Source organism: Mauremys mutica, chromosome 24, assembly GCF_020497125.1.
Source record: "Mauremys mutica isolate MM-2020 ecotype Southern chromosome 24, ASM2049712v1, whole genome shotgun sequence".
In the NCBI taxonomy this organism is placed as follows: Eukaryota; Metazoa; Chordata; order Testudines; family Geoemydidae; genus Mauremys; species Mauremys mutica.
In genome coordinates, this window is record NC_059095.1 from 13438395 (window position 1) to 13458303 (window position 19909).

Below are 19909 nucleotides of genomic sequence, written 5' to 3' on the forward strand. Positions count from 1 at the left end.
AATCTGCAAGTGGATTTCACTATGGTATCAGTTATTGGGACTGCCTTCATCTCCTGGGGTGAGGGCCCATTCCATGAGAGCCTAGGCTTTGACCATGGCCATCCTCCACATTGTGCTGCTTTGGGACATATGTAGAGTGGACACATGGCACTCAGTACATACCTTTGCCATGCATAGGTGTGGGATTCTGCGACTGATGTCTCATTCAGCACAGCTGTCCTCTGCTCAACCATTCCATCTTCATCCTTGCACCATCCTCCGACTTAAGTGTACTGCTTGTTAATCACCCTCAGTGGAATATAATAGGGACCATCACTCAAAGAAGAAGAGGAGGTTACTTACCTGTAACTGGAGAGTCCTCAAGATTTGTGGTCCCTATCTGTATTCCACTTCCTGCCCTCCTTCCCTTCTGTTGTGAATATCTTTGAAATTCACAGTGGAGAAGGAATTGGAGACAAGGTCAGTCTGCCCCACCCTCGATTACTTCTGTTGAAACTGTGAGGCGAGCAAAGGGCACAAGCATAGCCCAACAGAGACTACTTCTTGAAAAAATCTCCAGCTCTGGATGCATGGTGCACATGCACAAACCCTCAGTGGAATACAAGTAGGTACCACGTGTGTCTCAAAATATCTAATTAAGTAACCACCTAATCTAAGTACCTCCTAATCTGTTTCTGCTTATATTAGCAAATCAAAGCAAGTGTAACGTATTTAAAGATATTCAAAAACAATTGTAAATGCTCTATCATTTGCAGGTGATTGTACTGTCCAGTGTTGCAAATTCTAACTAAATATTTAAGTATGTTTTTCCTTTGTGTATATTTTTGTATAGGTATGTACTTGATGAGTTAACCCTTCAGTTACAGCAAAACATAATTTTAGGGCTGTCAAATTAATCGCAGTTAATGCAAGGGATTAATGCAAAACAAATTACAGTATCTAGATTTTAAAAAAAATAGTCGCGATTTAATCACTGCTTTGAATCATTATCAAGCAGAACCCATCATCAACATGGAAGCATATGAATATTTAGCATATTTGGCATGTAAATACCTTACAGTGCCATGTGAATACATGTTTTCACTTTCCGGTGACATCATAAATAAGAAGTGGGCAGCATTATCTCCCATAAATGTAAACAAACTTGTTTGTCTTAATGATTAAGCTGAACAAGAAGTAGGACTGCGTGGACTTGTAGCCTCTAAAGTTATATTTTTATATATATATTTTTTGAGTGCAGTTATGTACAAAATAATTCTACATTTGTAGGTTCCAATTTCACGATACAGATTGCACTACAGCACTTGAATGAAGTGAATTTAAAATATTTCTTTTGTTTACAAATATTTGTAAACTAAAAAAGATCAGAAATATTAAGTGAGCACTGTACACTTTGTATTCTGTTGTAATTGAAATCAATATATTTGAAAATGTAGAAAAACATCCAAAATATTTATAACAAATTTAAATTGATTTTCTGTTTAACATTGTGATTAAAATTGCGTTTAATTGTGACTTTTTTTAATAATTTGACAACCATACTTATTAAAGTTTGTCTAATTTTCAAAAAAATTTCCTTCTCCATTGAGAAGTTGCCAGTAGCCCAGTGGCTACTAATTTAAGATTCATTGTTCACTTTTTCATTTCTTACTAGGAAGCCCTAAAGAATCATTTGGTAATGTCTAGAGGGTTGCATACTTCAATGTTTATGTAGGTGAAGCTATATACCCAGCTGGATCCCTTGACCCCCTGAGGGCCAGGTCTTGACCCAGGGTGAGTGTCCCAGCTGGGAGCAGACCTGGCTGGAGTGGAGGTGAGGGGCCCAGTGGGTGAATGTGTGAGAGGCTTCTAGCAAGCCTGATTTTCACTTAAATTGGGTCCACAGAATGCCCATTTGGTGCTGCAGAGAGAAGTTCTCGAGCCCCAATATCTTACCTTAACCCCTCAGGGCATTGACTTCACCCTTGTATCCAGAGCCTGTGTAATCATAAGAATTAGATCAGTGGATATCAGGCTTCTCTGACTTGTGCAGAATCTTACCGATTTGTGGCAAATTGATATCTGGAACATTCCCTGACACTTTGGAATTGAGCCTGTGCAGTTTTCAAAAGTTACCACATTACAGACAGAGAAATGCCATTGAATTGAGTGTAAGGCCTTGCTTTGCTCAGCCAACTATATAAACATATGGAACTGTTTGGTGGTTATGAATTGCCGATAGTCTAATAATTGGACATGTTCACTAAGTGTATAACACATTTCTCACCTCTTTGACTGCAATTTCTTCAAAACCTGTACCCACCCAACTTTTATAGTTTTTTTTAACCACGCTAGTCTTAAAGTACATTTAAAAACTTACATTTTAATTTTATTGTGCTGCAAATCAAGATTGCTGATTCTGTTCCTAAGTCAAATCCCATTCCCCTGGGCTAACTTTTCCCACTACATATATGTGAACACTTCTTTACCAGGTTCACAGCAAAACTGATATAAATTACTTATTTTAGTTCCTGTTTGTCCAGAAGCTATTGTTTCTATTGTATGAAACAGCTTTCTAGAAAAGCTGAGAACCCTAATGCCTAACCTGAAGGTACTGGGAGACTGGGGCAGTTGAAGATGATCTTGATTTCTGGAAAAGTCTCTGAATAAAGCACTTCAATGCTGCTGTTTGTAAATGCAATAAAGACTGAAAATGCAAAGTGTTCAGGCTTTTCACACCTGTCCAAACAAGGAGTGAACAGCAAGGATGAACAAATTCTTAAATACCTTTTTTTAAATTGAAGCTAATGGTTTTGCACATGGTTATTTTTGGGGAGTTTGTTCATTAAAATTGATGTTCAGAAACATAGGAATTGCCATATTGGATCAGAATAAATGGTCTGTCTATTCTGTTTTTCTGTATTTGACAGTGGCCAATATCATATGCCTCAAGAGAAGCAGTTAGAATACACCAACAACAAAAAAGAGATTCTTTTGTGTTGATTGTGAGCATACTACTTTATCTAAAATAACTTCTATGCGTGCTGTGCTTGGCTAATGATTCATCTGAAGAAAGTGTGTTTGCTTTTGCTTTTTATTTAATTTAATGTGTTTGGATTTAAATATACGCACAAGCTGGTCTATCCAGAGTCTTGCTATCTTTTTCCATCAACTAAAAATAGACTATGAAAACCATTACAAAATCAATACAGCAGTATGTTCTCCTCTAGTCATTCCCTCCCCCCCCCCAATATCATACATACTATCACCAATCTGCAAACATAGGATGAATAAAATAATTTGTCCCCTATCTGTCTCCTGGCCCCTAAATAAACACTTTCCCTAATCACTTCAGCTCTCTCCAAATGCCTGCTCAAAATATACTTTCCAGCATGCCCTAAAAGTCAGTTAAGTTGGACTATCTAGAAGTAGGATATGGGAGTGAATTACAATTTCAGAAACCTTCAGAGCGGGTGGTCTGTGACCAGCTCCCTCTTCTGTACCCAGGAAGCTCTAGTTCATATGCCTCTTCTGATGACAACTACTGCAGGATTGCACAAGGAAAGAAGTGTGTTTTATGTTGGGTGATCCCAACCCATTTATGGCATTAAAACTCAAAATCAACAACTGGGAGCCAAGGGATAGGTCCTGGAGCACTGCCATCATGCACTTACAGCAAGGTACTCCATTTTAACAAACGAGTTGCAACATTCTGCACTAGCTTCAGCTTGTGAAAGGTTACATCTTAAATCCAATGTATAGAGCACATTGAGTCCAATCTAAAGGTGACAAAGGCATGGATTATAGTGGAAAAGTCTTCATCTGAGAGGAAAGGATGCAACCCCATTGCCAGAGGCAGGAAAAGAGTGTCTTTGTCGCTGCTCTTGCTTGAGCATCTAGCAGCAGCTGGAAATTTAACCAGACCCTTAATTTTTTAATTTGACTACTAATTATGGCCAGACACCTTCAGAGGATCCGACATAAGCCAACCCCTCCAGTTGCCTCCCGTAACCCACTATATCATTCAATGTTTATCTGTAATATGTTTCATCCAGCTCACTCTCATCCATAGCCAATCTTGTCCAGAGCTAGGGAAGATGCTCAACTTCACTCTCTGAGCTGTAGGGAATGGCAATAACTCTATCATCAATATATTGAAATATTTAGGGCCATATTACTTTGCCACTCATTTAACATGCTCATTGAGTGACATCATAGAACTTTGCGGTACTTCACATGAAAGAGCCCTCAGGATCTCGCCATAAAAAGTAACACAGCCACTAAAGAGCAGCCCTGTTGACTTGCCATAACACTTCATGATCTGTGGTACTGAAGGGAGAGTTGATAACAAGGATTATGGATTTTTATCCTTTGCCATGAGAAGATTGCACTTGTGGTGTTGGTTGGCAGTCTCTTCACCTAGGTTAGAATCCTGATCAAAAAGGTGGAGGAAAGTCCATATAGTGAGAAATTTAGTTTTACTGTAACCTTTTCCATAATCTCTGCTAAGGGTAAGAGATTAGGTACTAGTTTATAGTCTGCTTCGAGGTGGGTTTCTGGCCAGAAGCTGAAAATATGCTTCCTATAGAGCATTAAACACTCCGCTTTTCAAAGGAGGTGTTAGGAAAGGCACTGGATCCTTCACAACTGGAGCATGCTATCTCTCCAGTGGTCTGTACCAGTCAGGAAGGACAGGGACCCAAATAACAGGTTGTGGCATGAAGTTCTACCAATGCATAATGCAGACCAAAACTCAACCATAGAGAGAATCTAGTATTTCTCTCTTCCCAGGCTCTGCCCCATTATCTCAGATATAGAGAATTCAGTCTGCCTCTGATCTTTATCTGTAAAGTAACCAGACGTTTCCTCCAAATTGGAGAAAGACTGGTTAATGCAGACTGTCTTCATCTGATTGCTGACGAGACTATCTGCAATCAGACCAAATCCATTGATCAGGACTTTGCACATGCTATAGTAGAAGTCAAGATATATATATATATTTTTTGCCATCTGTACAGTCATACCATATCAATTTAAAAACATCTGTCATCTTCTCTGCTTCATCTGTCACTGGTAAACTGTAAATCTTTGTATCTTCCAAGGATGAAGCAGGCACCTAGGGGGCCACCGTTATCCATAGTTAAGAGGAAAAGATTGTTATGGAGTGGTACCAAGCCATCAAGAGAGTTGTCTGTCATAAATAACACATTCTCCTTCAGAACCATCTGGAAGCATTCAAGTTCACTGAGGGCTCATCCTCAACAAAAAATAGGGTATGCCCGCTATATTAATGGAGAGAATAGCACACTGTGTTTAGTCCTATGTGGGGAAAGTTGATGAGAGGTCCACTTCATTTGGGAGCTATAGCAGATTGGTAGAAGTCAGAAGCATTTGATCTTTTGTGATTGATTTGAGGTGTGAAATTTACAGTAGTACTCTTTGGCTTTAGAGACTGTCGGGCTGTTGCATCTTTTATCTAGTGGGTGTTGTCATTTTGCTGGCCGATGTGTACAACTTCATTAAGAATGTCAAAGGGTGCTGTAGTTGCATATTAAATTTAGCCCCATATCATACATAGTTTATTCCCAGCACTCTTCGTAATCACTGAATCATTATACCCCTCGAGATTCCTTCTGTTCTTTGATATTGCTGTTAGTTCATCTCATGCATCCTTGTGTGGATGTACTGGTACTTTTGAGAGGATCAATGTTTGAGTCCACTGCTATTATCTGTAGATCGTCCAGAGCAGGTACTGGAAAGCTGGCCTTATTTTGGTGTATTCAACTTTGAAATGGTACTAGATGGTTTAATTTTGCTATAATACATGGGTCCTGCAGGGGATCTCACCTTGGGACAGTACAGAGCTCCCTCTTTGTCTGGTGATGGCTACTTTGGAACCAGCCCACATGCCAAAAGTGACTGATTCAGAAGAAGGTCCTCTGGGGCAACTTTCTCAGCCATGTCTTCTCCCCTAGTGACCTCAAACCAAACCATTTCCACCAAAGCAAAGCTTCTAGACTGTCAGATAAAATAATACGATCTTTCCCTGGCCTTCTTTAATCATAGCCCACGGCTCTGACTGGGGAGCAGGGAGAGGGAGTCTGAGAAGGGAGTGGAGGAGTGTCACTGTATTGAGGTCAAATTATTTGAGAAGATTAAAATGTGTTATATCTGGTGGAAGTAGTTGCACCCTAAAGTGGGCTTCGTACTTGTTACTTCAGTAGGGGCTGGCATGTAGGGAAATTGAAGAAAGAATGTTTATCTGAGAATTCATTTTTTCAGAGTAAGTAACTGTACTGTTCCTGGCATACTGCCTTATTTACCTACAGGCCTAAGAGATAGGGAGCTTGCTCCTGTCTGAGATGATTTAAAGATTGAATTTTTCTTCTCAAACACTTAAGAGGGAGTAAAGAATAATTTAAGAAAAGAATGGACATGAACATCCAGTAATATACCTGCAGAGAAGTAGAGCGTTTTCTGTTTTAAGAGACAAGGCATGACCCAACTTGGACCTAAGGTTTTCTCTATCCTTATATACAGAGCATGACAAATTTAACAAAATAATAAGAGTGGTGTGAAAGAGAGCCCTCTTTCTCTACTCTTGCCTCCAGGAATGGAGGATTCAGTTGCAGCAGCAGCAGGGAAACTGATAATCTTGTGCCTTTTCTGGTGCACGGTCATTTGCCAAACCTCACTTGCCACTCTTTTTCAAACTTTGTGTATTTATAAACTTAGTTTATCATTTGTTTTTGCATGAAGTTTAACTGTTCTCTCACAGATTTTGAAACACACTGTTGAAGGTAGGGGGGAGAAGATAACAAGTGAAATAGAAAATGTTGCATGTCAGGATCTGTCCCAGGTGACAAAATAGTTGCTGACTGTGATTGCAGATGACACAGGGTACCTGAGTCATTGTTTCAGACTTGAATGTATTGTTGAGGCCAGGGCTTTGGAGCAGAGCTCGGAGCAGCTCCGGAGCAGTGGAGCTGCAGGTTTTTGCCTGGAGCTGGAGCGGAGCCAGAGCACAGCTCCAAAGCCCTGGTTAAGGCTCCCTATTTGCCATCTGAGATGCACTAGCCTCAAGGGGACACAAGTGTCTGAAGTGACAAATGGGTGAGCATTACATCAGACACCCCACATGATGTGCCAGGGCTGAGTAACTTAACTCAGGATTGTTGGAATAGCTCTTAAGTTTTTGTATGTTTTAGGTGAAGTTTTGTCATCTAAAGACTGAATACTTTTTTACTTATTACATGTATTTCACTTCATTGCAACAGTGACACCTTTTTATTCATCAGGATTAATGTAAAAAATGTTATTTCATGCAGGACACAGCTTAGGCTATGGCTTTGTGAACTATGTGAGTGCTAAAGATGCTGAAAGAGCAATAAACACACTGAATGGCCTGAGACTTCAGTCAAAAACAATCAAGGTAACAAGCATGGATTTTAAAGCTTAATATTGTAAAAGTGTTAATATTGTAAAACTTATACAGAAAGAACAGTTAACTGGAACTCTGTCTTCTAAAACTTTAATGCATTCTCCTAGTAAGTTGTCTCCCCAATTCCTTTTAGACTTCTATATGCCTTGCAAGGTTAAAAGCTCAAGAATGAATGTTGGTTTAATATCTTGCATAACTTAAAGCAGTGCTTCTTTTGATGTAAGAAAATGTTTGAAAAGCTTAGCTGGTGAGATAAATTATTCTGAAAACTTCTAATTAGCATTTTGTTGTTTCATTACTGTCTTAAAACTGCTTTGAGAGCTTTTGGACTAATTTTCATAAATGCTGGTCACCCAGCAGCTGCTACTGAATTAAGTGTGGATTGCTGAGTATTCAGCATTTTTTTTTCTCTTGAGTTCGCAAAGTATCTGTCTCCTTGATGATACCACTGTAAAGCACAATAGCCACCCCAAGTAGGCAGCTCAGATAGCACCCATTTGTTTTGCAAATATATTTGTCAAGCATATTGGTAACTTACATTGGAAGAAGTTCTTATAAGTCTGAGACTTTTTAGATTCTGTGCTCAGATAAATATTTAGTTTTGTCATTTGCTGTTCTTGAGTGAATGCTGTGCACTCAAGAAAGAGAGCACCAGAAACTGGGAACAGGGTGTTTATAGGGGAACTGTGCAGTGGAATGAGCTGTCAAACACCTCAGCTTTTGTAATAGCTTTATTGTCAAAGTCTCTCTCTCTCTCTCTCCTTCCCTCCGTTTTTAGAGCACCCATCACTATAGTATCTAGGTGCCAATTTACATACTCCTGGTGTACATAATTACTGGCAGGTCATGGGTTCTATCCCAATGCCATATGTGATGACTGTGGTGTCTGTGCATTGTAGGTAAGATTATTCCAGATTGTTGCCTGCCTTTTGGATTGAACTCATGTGAATCTCAGGTACTCAATAAGCGCTGTCTTAAAACAAAGGAAAGACGTGCACAATGTGTATATATACCATTGTCCTGAAAAGGATAGACTCTCAGATCTGCTGAAATATTTTTCTGTAGTAGAAGGCTTGAAAAGAGGATAAAAGGTACTTTTGCTAGTTAACTGTCCCTAACGCAGGTGCTAAAAGCCTATATTGATGTCATGAGTTCTTCAGCTGGTATGCTCTGTGCTTGATTATTGGTTCTTAGTAGGCACTGAAATTATTACAAAATAACAGATATGAAACATGAAGCAAAACTCGTGTTGAGGCTGCTCAGTGTATCATTGTCAGTTGGCAGCATCAATGCTGGGCCTATAGTTGGGTCATCAGAGTAATGATGCCACTTAGGGGCACGTCTACACTGGCAGAGTTACAGTGCTGACAGTTACAGCACTGCTCACAGAGCGCTGAAGGGAAACTACTGCTGTGTGTTCACACTGTCAACTGCCTGCACAACAGCGTGTTCACACTTGCATCAGTATTCGGAGCTGTGCACTCTGGGCAGCTATCCCACAGAGCACCTCTTTCTCTTCTGCTGCTAAGACTTGTGGGAAGGCTGAGGGGGTCGCGGGGCATCCTGAGTCCTGTCCCAGTGACCCGTGATGCATTGCTTCGCATCCCAGCAATCCCCGCGGTTCCATCTGTGTTTGGCACTATCTTTCAACGGTTTGTGTACTATGTGCTCTGCCTCTTCGGGCTGCAGGAATGGATCCCGAACTGTTGACCAGTATGGTGCCCGCTTTGACTAACACGTCACAAGTAGCAGTGGAGTTCTTTCTTAAACTACAAAGGCAAGAGGAGTGCGACATTGATCTTGCCACGTGTAGTAGCTATGACACGAGACTGCTTGTGGCATTCATGGAGGTGCTGACCACGGTTGAACACCGCTTTTGGGCTTAGGAAACAAGCACTGAGTGGTGGGATCGCATCGTCATGCACGTCTGGGATGATGAGCAGTGGCTGCAGAACTTTCGGATGAGGAAAGCCACATTCATAGGACTGTGATTTAGCTCACCCCAGCCTGGTGGCGCAAGGACATGAGAATGAGAGCATCCCTCCCGTTGGAAGTGGACTAGTCCAGACTGCTACTGATTGGTCGCTATTGAGTTTGGCGTGGGAAAGTCTACCATTGGCGTCGTGTTGATGGAAGAGTGCAGGGTCATTAATCGCATCCTGCTCTGAAAGACCATGACTGTGGGCAACGTGTGTGACATTGTAGATGGCTTTACACAAATGGGCTTCCCTGACTGTGGAGGGGCAATAGATGGCACGCATATTCCAATTCTGGCACCAGACCACCTAGCCACCAAGTACATTAATTGCAAGGGGCATTTCTCAGTGGTTCTCCAGGCACTTGTGTGGATCACGCATGCATCTTTCGGAACACTGGTCTGTTCAGGAAGCTGCAAGCAGGGACTTCCTTCCTGGACCAGAAAATCACTGTAGGGGAAGTTGAGTTGCCCATTGTGATCCTGGGAGACCCCACTTACCCCTGAATGCCATGGCTTATGAAGCCATACAGGGGGCAATTTGACAGCAACAAGGAGGGCTCAACAACAGGCTGAGCAAGTGCAGAATGTCTATTGAGTGTGCTTTTGGCCATTTTAAAGCCCGCTGGTGCTGCCTCTGTGGGAAGCTGGACCTGGCCGATAACAATATTCCTATGCTTATATCCATGTGCTGTATGCTCCTGTCAGGGCTGATTCCCCACTCTGGCACTTGGAGTGCAGAAGGTAGGGGCCCACAAGGATTCTAAAAATTAATACTTGCCAATCCAGTCTTGTATTAAACTCCCAAGGTTACAGCTTTTCTCTGACCTTGGCTTGGTAAATGCTGCCACCACCCAAGTGAAAAACTGCCTCTCGCAAATCCTGGAAAAACTCACTTGGGAAGTTTTCCCTGAGGCCCCTCGGCTTTTCCACCCCTCCCTTGGGGAAGCCAAGAAAGAAGAAAAACAAAAGGGGAAACTCAGCTGTTGCCACCAGCTAATTGAAAAACATATGCACAGACCTTTAAGACACAAACCAATCAGGTTTTTTAAGAAAAGTACATTTTATTAAAAAAAGAAAGGAAACACATCTGGAAAATCAGGCTATTGCTAGATTTTATAAAGCAACTGAAAAGGGGTTAAACACTAGGAGTGGCTCCCTGGGGTCCAGCTTAATGTTACAAAAGAAAATAAAAATACCTGAGCTTAGCACAGAGGAAATCCACAAGCCAAAATAAAGAAATAAACCTGATCGTGTCTATCTAAACATTCCCTTTCCCAATGAATCCTCCTAGGTATGGAATATAATTTTTCATACCTGCTGCAAACTTTACACAGCACTCCTGCTGCCCCTGTCTCTTCAACCAAGAGAGAACAACCGAGAGACAAAGGGGAAAGCTTTTTTTCCATTTTTAAAAAGTTCTAACCTTCCCATTGGCTCTTTTGGTCAGGTGCCCACTCCTTTTCCTTTACCTGGGGGACTTGGTTAGCTCTTTACAGGTAAAGCAAGCAGAGAATAGCCACCAAGAGAGACTCTATAGCTAACGGGCTGGCTGGGTGTCCGTAAAAGGGAGATACTGCCCCTCCCCCCCCTTTCATTTATCACAGCTCCATAATATTTGTGAAGGGAAGGGTGAAAGCTTCACTCAGGGCTGGACCACAGAGGCTCAGCGCCTGGAGGCTGAGTTTGAACAGCCAGAGACCAGGGCTATTAGAGGGGCACAGCGCAGGGCCGTAAGGATCAGGGATGCCTTGAAGCAGCAATTTGAAGCCACTAATATTTGTTGCTATGCTCGGGATTGCAGTGCTTGTAATGCTAGGAGGTGATTGGTGCACACGATGCAATAAGAGGGTTTAACATAATTGTATGTTGCTTTGCAGGGTTCTGTTTGCCTTCAATTAATAGAATAAAGATTGCTTTCAAACCATCACAATTCTTTTATTAAAAGACAACAACCGGGGGAGAGTCTCAAACAAAAAAACACATCAGCAGGGAGGGGGATGGGAGAAGGGAAGGTCCCAGGAGGAGATGGGGTCCCGGGATGGCTAAAGATTTGTGTATGTCCAGGGATCATATCCAGCCTTCTCCTTTGGAGTACAATGCAGCGGGCACTGTACTTCAGCAGGGCCAAACTATTGAGTGAAGTGGGTAGTGGGAGTCCACCGTGCTGGCCTGTGAGGGGGGAGGAGTGGAATGCCGCGGGTATAGACTGGAGTCAGGAGGTTGATAAGAGTGTGTTGGCGGTGTCTGGGGAGTGCATGGGAAAAAGTTTTGCGAAAGCAGCTGCAGGGGAGGGCAGGCAGGCATGGAGCTGCTTGGTTTGCAGCGCTAGTATTGCCTGGAGCGTGTCCACTTGGCGCTCCATAATGTTTAAGAGCTGCTCCATGGCTTCATTCTGACGTGCCATGTTCTCCTTTCGGTCCCTCTTCTCGCTGTCCCGCCACTCCTTCAATTCCTGTTTCTCGGCGGCTGAGTGCCTCATAACATCACTCAGAAAGTCCTCCTTAGTTCTTCGTGGCCGCTTTCTAATTCTGCGCAGCCGTTCAGCTGCCAATAACAAAGAGGGAGGCTGTGCTCCCCAGGTTATCTCTGTTGCGTTTAAACTTCATATTTTACAGAAGCAGTATTGTTTTGCAACACAGAGAACACTGATTCAGTGATTTAAAACACAGCCAGTATGCTCACACTTGTCACTAACTGGCTGACCCCAGGCAAGCACACATGAGCCACAAGACCCCCAAAATGGTGAGTAGCCGCAGGGTAAATCACTCTTCCCAGACCCTGCAGTATACTGGGCACGTGGCTCTTGGGGGGGAGCCAGCACTGTAGGAGGACCTGATAATCATTCCTTGTCTCCACACTTTCGACAGGAGGGATCATTATGGAAGATATCTCGCTGCTGAGGGTGAGCAGGGAATCAAGGGAGGGTCTTCTCCAAGCTTGCGGCTTCTGCCCTGACCCCTATGCGGCTCACTTGTGTGCAGAAATGGTCCCCCCCCACTGTGATGGCACAGTGGCGCAGGAAAGTTACTGATAATGGGTCGAGAAACAAAGCAACTCTGCCTATGAACCTGCGGCAGCGGATTGCCCAGTATCTCCACGAGAGTTTCCTGAAGATCTCTGAGGGAGATTCCTGTGAAGTGAGGGAGTCAATCAACAGCCTGTTCCGCCGATCAAACTAGGCATGAGGTGGGAGACAAGCCTGCTTTCTGCAACCCTCCTGCTCCCAGCAACTCACTTCAGCGATTCCCAAAATCAGGTCCACTTACCAGGGGCCTCCTCTCCTGTTTGCACTTCGCCAGTCTCCGACAGTTGTGACTGGCTAGCCTCCTCCAGGGTAGAAAAAAGTTCCTGGCTGCATGCATCGCTGACCTCCGAACCATCCTCTGCCTCTGGGTCCTCCTTGTCCAAGATTTCCTCCTCCTGGCTCAGTCCACTCTTGACTGGCATGTGAGCCACTGAAGTATCTGCAGTGGAGGTGGGGTCGCCGCTGAGTATCGCGTCCAGCTCTTTGTAGAACCGGCAGCTTGTGGGCGCAGCACTGGAGCCGCGGTTTGTCTCCTGCGCCTTGTGGTAGGCATTCTGCAGCTCCTTCACTTTGACCCTACTCTGCAATGTGTCCCGGTCATGGCCCCTTTCTGTCATGCATTGTGAAATCTGTCCATAGATATCAGGATTCCTACGACTGGAGCGCCTGGGACTGAACAGCCTCCTTTCCCCAAATGCCGATGAGGTTCAGCAGCTCGGCATTGCTCCAGTTGGGGGATCGCCTGGTGCATGGAGCAGGCGTGGCCACTTGGAAAGATAGCTGAGACCACTGCACACATCACCGAGCAAACAGGAAGGAGACTTTTAAATTTCCAAAGGAATTTATGGGGTGGGGATTACGGTTGGTACCTGAGGGCAGGGCAGTAGAGTTCAAACCGATGACCAATGATGTGAGAACAGCCATTGTGGGACACCTTGCAGCACTGTAATCGACCATGGTGTCTACGCTGGCACCGCAGTGCTGTAGCCCCACTACAACTGCACAGTTTCTGCGCACTAAGTGGCTTACCAGTGTGTACTCTTTGGGAGTTACAGCACAGAAAGCTGCTTTACTGCACAGAAACTTGCCAGTGTAGACAGGGCCTTGTCAGTAGAGTCAAATAGTGAAGAGGATTGTGTATCCTTTTTTTAATCAAGGACAAAAAACACTTTTGTTGCTTACTTTCCATATCTTGGCAATCACTTTTCCTTTTATGAAACTACCATAGGAAAATTGCCTATATTACAAAGGAAGGATTTTAGGTGGGTGTCTTAATAACACAGCAAATCATTAATGTAATTTCACATACAATAAAAAAATTTCTCTTGAAGGTGTCGTACGCTCGTCCAAGTTCTGAAGTTATCAAAGATGCTAACTTGTACATTAGTGGACTACCAAGGACAATGACACAAAAAGATGTAGAAGACATGTTTTCACGTTTTGGCCGCATCATCAACTCACGTGTACTCGTGGATCAAACTACAGGTATGCATAATAATGTTGGATATTAAAAACTTGACTATACAGGACACACAGAAATGTTCATTCTTTCAAAGATTATTGGTGCTTAAAATTAACTTTTAATTTTCCAGATAGTTGTATTGTTCTATGTCAAGCACCAGGCATGGACAATGATCTGATCTAGTATAGAAAATCTTGTGTTCTTAATTACATTCTCAATTTACAGAGCATGATCTACAAAATGGACTCTAAGTCACGTGTTTCAGAAAAGCCCCCAAACAGGGATGTTTGCCATTCTAGTTCTATATTTCTGTGGACACAGTGATCAATACCAAACTCAACAATTAATGTTTATATATGTTCAGAAACTATCTGATTATGCAGTACTTCATCACTGTAGGAGATTAGCTTGCAGCTTGAAGCAGGAAATTTTGTTACCTTTTCTTTACTTTTTTCCGGGGGAGGCAGCATGGTACGGTGGAGAGGGTGTAGGCCTGAGATTCGAGAGCCCTGAGTTCCATTCCCAGTTCTGTAACTGACCTTAGGAATGTTGCTTCCTCTCTGTACCTCTGTTGGGCAGAAGGGGCTTGTCAGGTGTGGCAGGCAGAGAATGAAAACTCCAATTTTAACCCAAGAACATCTGATGTGGCCATCTGGTTTGCAAAAGTTGTGCCAATCACACATGCTCTGTGAGTCTACACTGCCGACCCCAGCCGCTGGAAAAGGTGAAGCAAGAAAGCACTTTTCACAGACAGATATTATTTAGCAGTAAAATCCAGCATATCCTCTTATGTGAAAAGATAACTTGTTACCTTACATTTAATCAACTTGAAATTGATCTGTGATTGTGCTTCATAATTTCTCATTGCACTTAAGTATATCTGGAGTTTCATGTCCCCTCTCAGCCTTCTCTTTTCCAGACTAAACAAACCAAGTTTTTTCAGTCTTCCCTCATAGGTCATGTTTTCTAGACCTGTAATCATTTTTGTTGCTCTTCTCTGGACTCTCTCCAGTTTGTCCACATCTTTCCTGAGATGTGGGGCCCAGAACTAGACACATGTGACGAACTGTGAATGTTCTTAATGTTTTCTCTGAATACTGTGTTGCTGCCTCAGTGTCCCCTATGCAGTTCTTAAGTATCTAGGTGGTGGAATAAGGGTGTGTGATTGCTGCAGAGCAAAGGTCCAGTGTACATAAATGCCTGACACTCTGTCTCCTAGCAACTGATGGCCTGGGCCCCTCCTCTGCAAAGGTGCCAGCTGAAGGTGTTGGAGACAAAGAGGTCAGGTGACCTCCTGGCCCGGAAAAGGAACTGAGCAAAGAAGGAGGGGCTGGAAGGGGTTTGGAGTCTGGAGCTGGCTGGGAACGAGGAGTGAAGTGCAGATGTGGGGTTCTGGCTCCATGCCCCCCAGAATGGACCCGGCCGAGGGGTCCGGTTCTCTGTACCTACAAGCTCTGTTTTAGGCCGTGTTCTTGTCATCTAATAAATCTCTGTTTTACTGGCTGAGAGTCACATCTGACTGCGAAGTGGGGGTGCAGGACCGCTGGGGCGGGCTCGCTGTGGGAAGCGCACGGAGGGGCAGAGGATGCTGAATGCTCCAAGGAGAGACCCAGGAGGTGAAGACGTGGGAGCTTCTTGCCCTAAAAACAGTCTGCTCCAAGGGAAAGGAGGCTCCCTAAAGTCCTGACTGGCTTTGTGGGGAGAAGTTCCAAAGCATCGCCCAGGAACTCCCTAACAACACACTACTCCAGTTGAGGCCTAATCAGCACGAAGTAGAGTGGAAGAATTACTTCTCATGTCTTGCTTACAACACTCCTGCTAATACATCCCAGAATGATGTTTGCTTTTTTTGCAACAGAGTTATACTGTTGACTCCTATTTAGCTTGTAATCCACTATGACCATCAGATCCATTTCTGTAGTACTCCTTCCTAGGTAGTTGTTTCCCATTTTGTATGTGTGCAACTAATTGTTCCGTCCTAAGTGGAGTACTTTGTATTTGTCCTTATTGAATTTCATCCCATTTACTTCAGACCATTTCTCCAGTTTATCCAGATCATTTTGAATTTTAATCCTATCCCCCAAAGCACTTGCAACCCCTCCCACGTGGTATTGTCTGCAAACTTTGTGTACTCTTTATGCCATTATGTAAATCATTGATGAAAATACTGAAGAGAACCGGACCCAGAACGGATGCTTGCGGGACCCCACTCGTTATGCCCTTCCAGCATGACTGTGAACCACTGATAATTACTCTCTCTGAACGGTTTTCCAACCAGTTTTGCACCCACCTTACAGTAGCTCCATCTAGGTTGAATTTTGGAGATGGCAACTCGTGAAAGATTACACAAGTGCACTGTTTGAACCCCAAATGACACTAACTGTGTAGCTGTTGCAGGAAGTATCTTGTACACATTGTACAGCTAAGTTAGCCAGGCCATGTGCAGCACAGCCTTCCTTCCCTTTAAAACACTGGTAAAAATTGCACATGCAGAACTTTGCTAAACAATTGTACAAAAACGTAGTTTTCTGATCCTCATAACTTGGACCAGTCAAAGTAGTTTTTCATTGGAGCACTCAGATGCTCCTCAGTGAGGGCCATTCTCTTGCCAAATTCTAGCTTTCTGCTCCCAGTTTCTTCCCATGGAAGATATGTCCAAAAGTAGTTACATTTTGATAATGGAAGAGGTTCCCCCATGCACTCGTTCTCCTTGTACACAAAGACAGTGAAACTATTTGATCTGACATCCCTTAAAAGAGAGACCAGTCCTAGAAAACTTTATTCCAGTGTGTGAAAGTTTCTCAAAGTTGAGTATTTGAAAATAGGGGCTTCTCATAGAAATGATCAGCCTTTTCAATTATAGCAGTTATAAATGTTGGAGTTGTAGCGTTGGTCTTAAATACAGGCTCTTAGTGCCCTATTAATAACTTTTCTGCACTTTAAGCAACAGCTGTGTATTAAACTTGGTTGTCACATAACCAATTTTTAATCTGTCTCATGAAAAGATCTTGTCCCTTAGGATGCAATTCTTTAATTTTCCTGTGTAGTTTCTTCTCCTATGTCCCATAGAACAGTACAGACAATGTTAATTTTAGCAAACTTGTATATAGTGCCATAACTTTACATGGTCTTTAGAGATAGGGCCATGACCTGAAGCGTTTACAACATGAATTAGATGAACATATAACATGAAGATAAGCAAAAGAAGGGAATAGGGAAATTGAACAATGTAGTAAAAATAATAAAAATGCAAGTGCTGTTATACAGCAAGCAAATTATAGGTGATCTATTTCAAATGGTAACTAAGGTAGGGCAGGAGAGAGGACTAAAGGAGCACAGCACCGAGTAATTGAAAAGTGAGACTGTGCATTAGACTGCGGTATAGTGCCTGCTGGAAGCTAGGAGTTGCAGCTGCTGTAACACCCTTTGCGAGAATATAGTGTGTGTTCCTCTAGCATAGGAACAGCTCTTCTGGGTGGTGCAGGGGGTATGTGAGAACATGACCAGATGGACCACTAGTGAGATCTAATTTGGTTAAGTCTCCTGTTTTTGACAATAACTGGTACCAGATACATCAAGGTGCGAGAAACCCCCAAATGGAAGTTCACAGAGTAACATAACATGTTCATGGCACTGCTCCTTCCCAGCTAACTTGGGAGAGGCTAGTGTCATTGTTGGTGCTACCCAAGAACATATTCCTAACTCAGGCATCTTGGAGCTACACAGTGTTTCCTTAGTGCAGGGACTAAGCTAAGGGCCATGCTCAGTTTCAGTCCCATGTACTTTAAAATCATGCAATGAATGCGGCAACAGCTCCTGAATAGAAAGGCTCAGAATGCATCAAGTAGAATAATGTAACCATAACTATGCTAGGAAGCAGGACATGTGGATTCCACCCAGCTCTTCCACTCACTTGCTTCATGACCTTGATTATATCACTTAAACACTCTACGCTTCCGTTTCCTCCATCTGTAAAATGGAGACAATGTGTACCCACCTTTTTAAAAACACTTTCTAGTCTGTGTGTAATAAATGCTATATAAATGTTTCAGACTCTTGTTACTATACCTATGCACATCTAAAAAAAATAAGAGGGAGGGGGAAGGTTCAGAGAAGAGCCAGTAGAATGATTCTAAGTGTGGCAAACCTACCTTAGAGTGAGAGACTTAAGAAGCTCATTCAATTTAGCTTATCAAAGTGAAGGTTAAGGGATGACTTGATCACAGTTTATGACTATATATGTTAGGAGAAGATTTCTGATAGTACAGGGCTCTTTTATCTACCAACGGTCTAACAAAATCCAGTGGCTGAAAGTTGAACCTAGACAAAATCGAATTAGAAATTAAGTGCAAATTTTTGAGAGAGAGTAATTAACCATTGGAAAAACTTCTGAGGGGGTGTGGTGGAGTTGGCATCAGTTGAAGTCTTTAAATCACAATAGGATGTCTTTTTAAGAGATGCTCTAGCTTGCCCACAAATAATGTGGGAATCACTGGATTCTATGGCATGTGTTCAGCAGATCAGACTAGACAATCATAATGGTCTCTTCTGGCCTTTGAATCTGTGAAATAGTGTGTGTCATCAGCAAGCATTCATTTCCTATTTGGAAATTATTTTTCAGTTTTAGGTCTCTAGATGTTTTGAGTAACACAACTGAGCAAAAACAAAAAATGATTTTTAGCCCAATAGTCACTTTACATTTCTCCTTTGAAAAAGTTTTAGTTGATCTGAAATATTTTTCCCTTAATGTCAGTTGACAGTGAGTTTCCTAGAACACTTGTACATTGTACAGTTTTTTATTTTTTTTGACTATGAACTAACATATTATAAATGTTTTTGCTCCACCAGCATCATTATATATTTGAAGTAAATGTGCTCATTTGTGTTTAATTTTCCTAATTTTAAATGTTTTGATTTCATCCTTTTGAAGAACCACTAGTAAAATTGTAGAACTTAAAGCCATGACCTTAGAAATACTTAATTTTTGTTTTTTCAGTTGGAAAATTGTTTTGAGCTTATCCTTTATGCATTTTTATTTGTGTTTGGTTAAAAGGTTTGTCCAGAGGAGTCGCTTTTATCCGGTTTGACAAAAGGTCAGAAGCAGAAGAGGCAATTACAAGTTTCAATGGTCACAAACCCCCAGGTTCCTCTGAACCTATTACTGTGAAGTTTGCAGCCAATCCTAACCAGAACAAAAATGTGGCACTGTTATCACAGCTGTATCATTCACCAGCTAGACGATTTGGAGGGCCAGTTCATCACCAGGCGCAAAGATTCAGGTACGTTAGGAAGAATAATCCATTTAAGGCCTATTCGGTCACCCACACTTCCACTGGGGAAAGTGTTGCACTGTTTCAACCGTAAAGTAATAAATATATTTGTCCTGGCATGTGTGAATAAATAATAATGCATTGTGTATTTCTGTGGTGTGTATGTATCTAAAAATTGCTCAAGTAGAGTATAATTAAAGTAATAACCTATATGGAAAACTGTGTTGAAACTAATCAAGTAAAGTTTCTAGTTCCACAAAGTAATACATAGTGAGAAAGTATATGAAGTGTTGTTGTAGCCGTGTCGGTCCCAGGGTATTGGACCAACTTCTGTTGTCCTTTGTATCATACCTTGGCAGGCTGATATTTTAACAAGACTTGTAATCTTGTCAAAGAACTATATCATGTTTGTCTGACAACATATTTTCTCATGAAACCATACTGATTGGAGTTATACTTAGATCTTCTAATTCTTTAATGTTAGAATCCTTAATAAGTCGTTTCATTATTTTGCTGGGAATCATTGTCAGGTTAATTGGCCCATAATTATCCGAGTCATCCTGTTTACTGTTTTAAAAATATTGCCAGTCCTAGAGTTTCTCCAGTTTTACAACATTTTTATTAAAAATTAACATTGGCTGTCAAGTCTTTTAAAACTCTTAAATGCAAGTTATCTGCACCTGCTGATTTAAAAATGCTTAATTGTAGAAGATATTAAATGGCATCTTCTTTAGTTACTGCTAAAAGAAACTAT

General features: G+C 42.2%; 1 protein-coding gene across 3 annotated transcripts in view; it reads left to right on the top strand.

Moving 5' to 3' along the window:
* The window catches only part of ELAVL1 (ELAV like RNA binding protein 1), a 96822-nt gene that overhangs the window by 61684 nt on the left and 15229 nt on the right, over positions 1-19909 (top strand). For all 3 annotated transcript variants that reach the window (XM_044998591.1, XM_044998592.1, XM_044998593.1), the window contains exons 3-5: positions 7308-7411; positions 13755-13908; positions 18939-19164. In XM_044998591.1, the coding sequence (XP_044854526.1) occupies positions 7308-7411; positions 13755-13908; positions 18939-19164 (484 nt within the window). The remainder of the gene's footprint in view (positions 1-7307; positions 7412-13754; positions 13909-18938; positions 19165-19909) is intronic.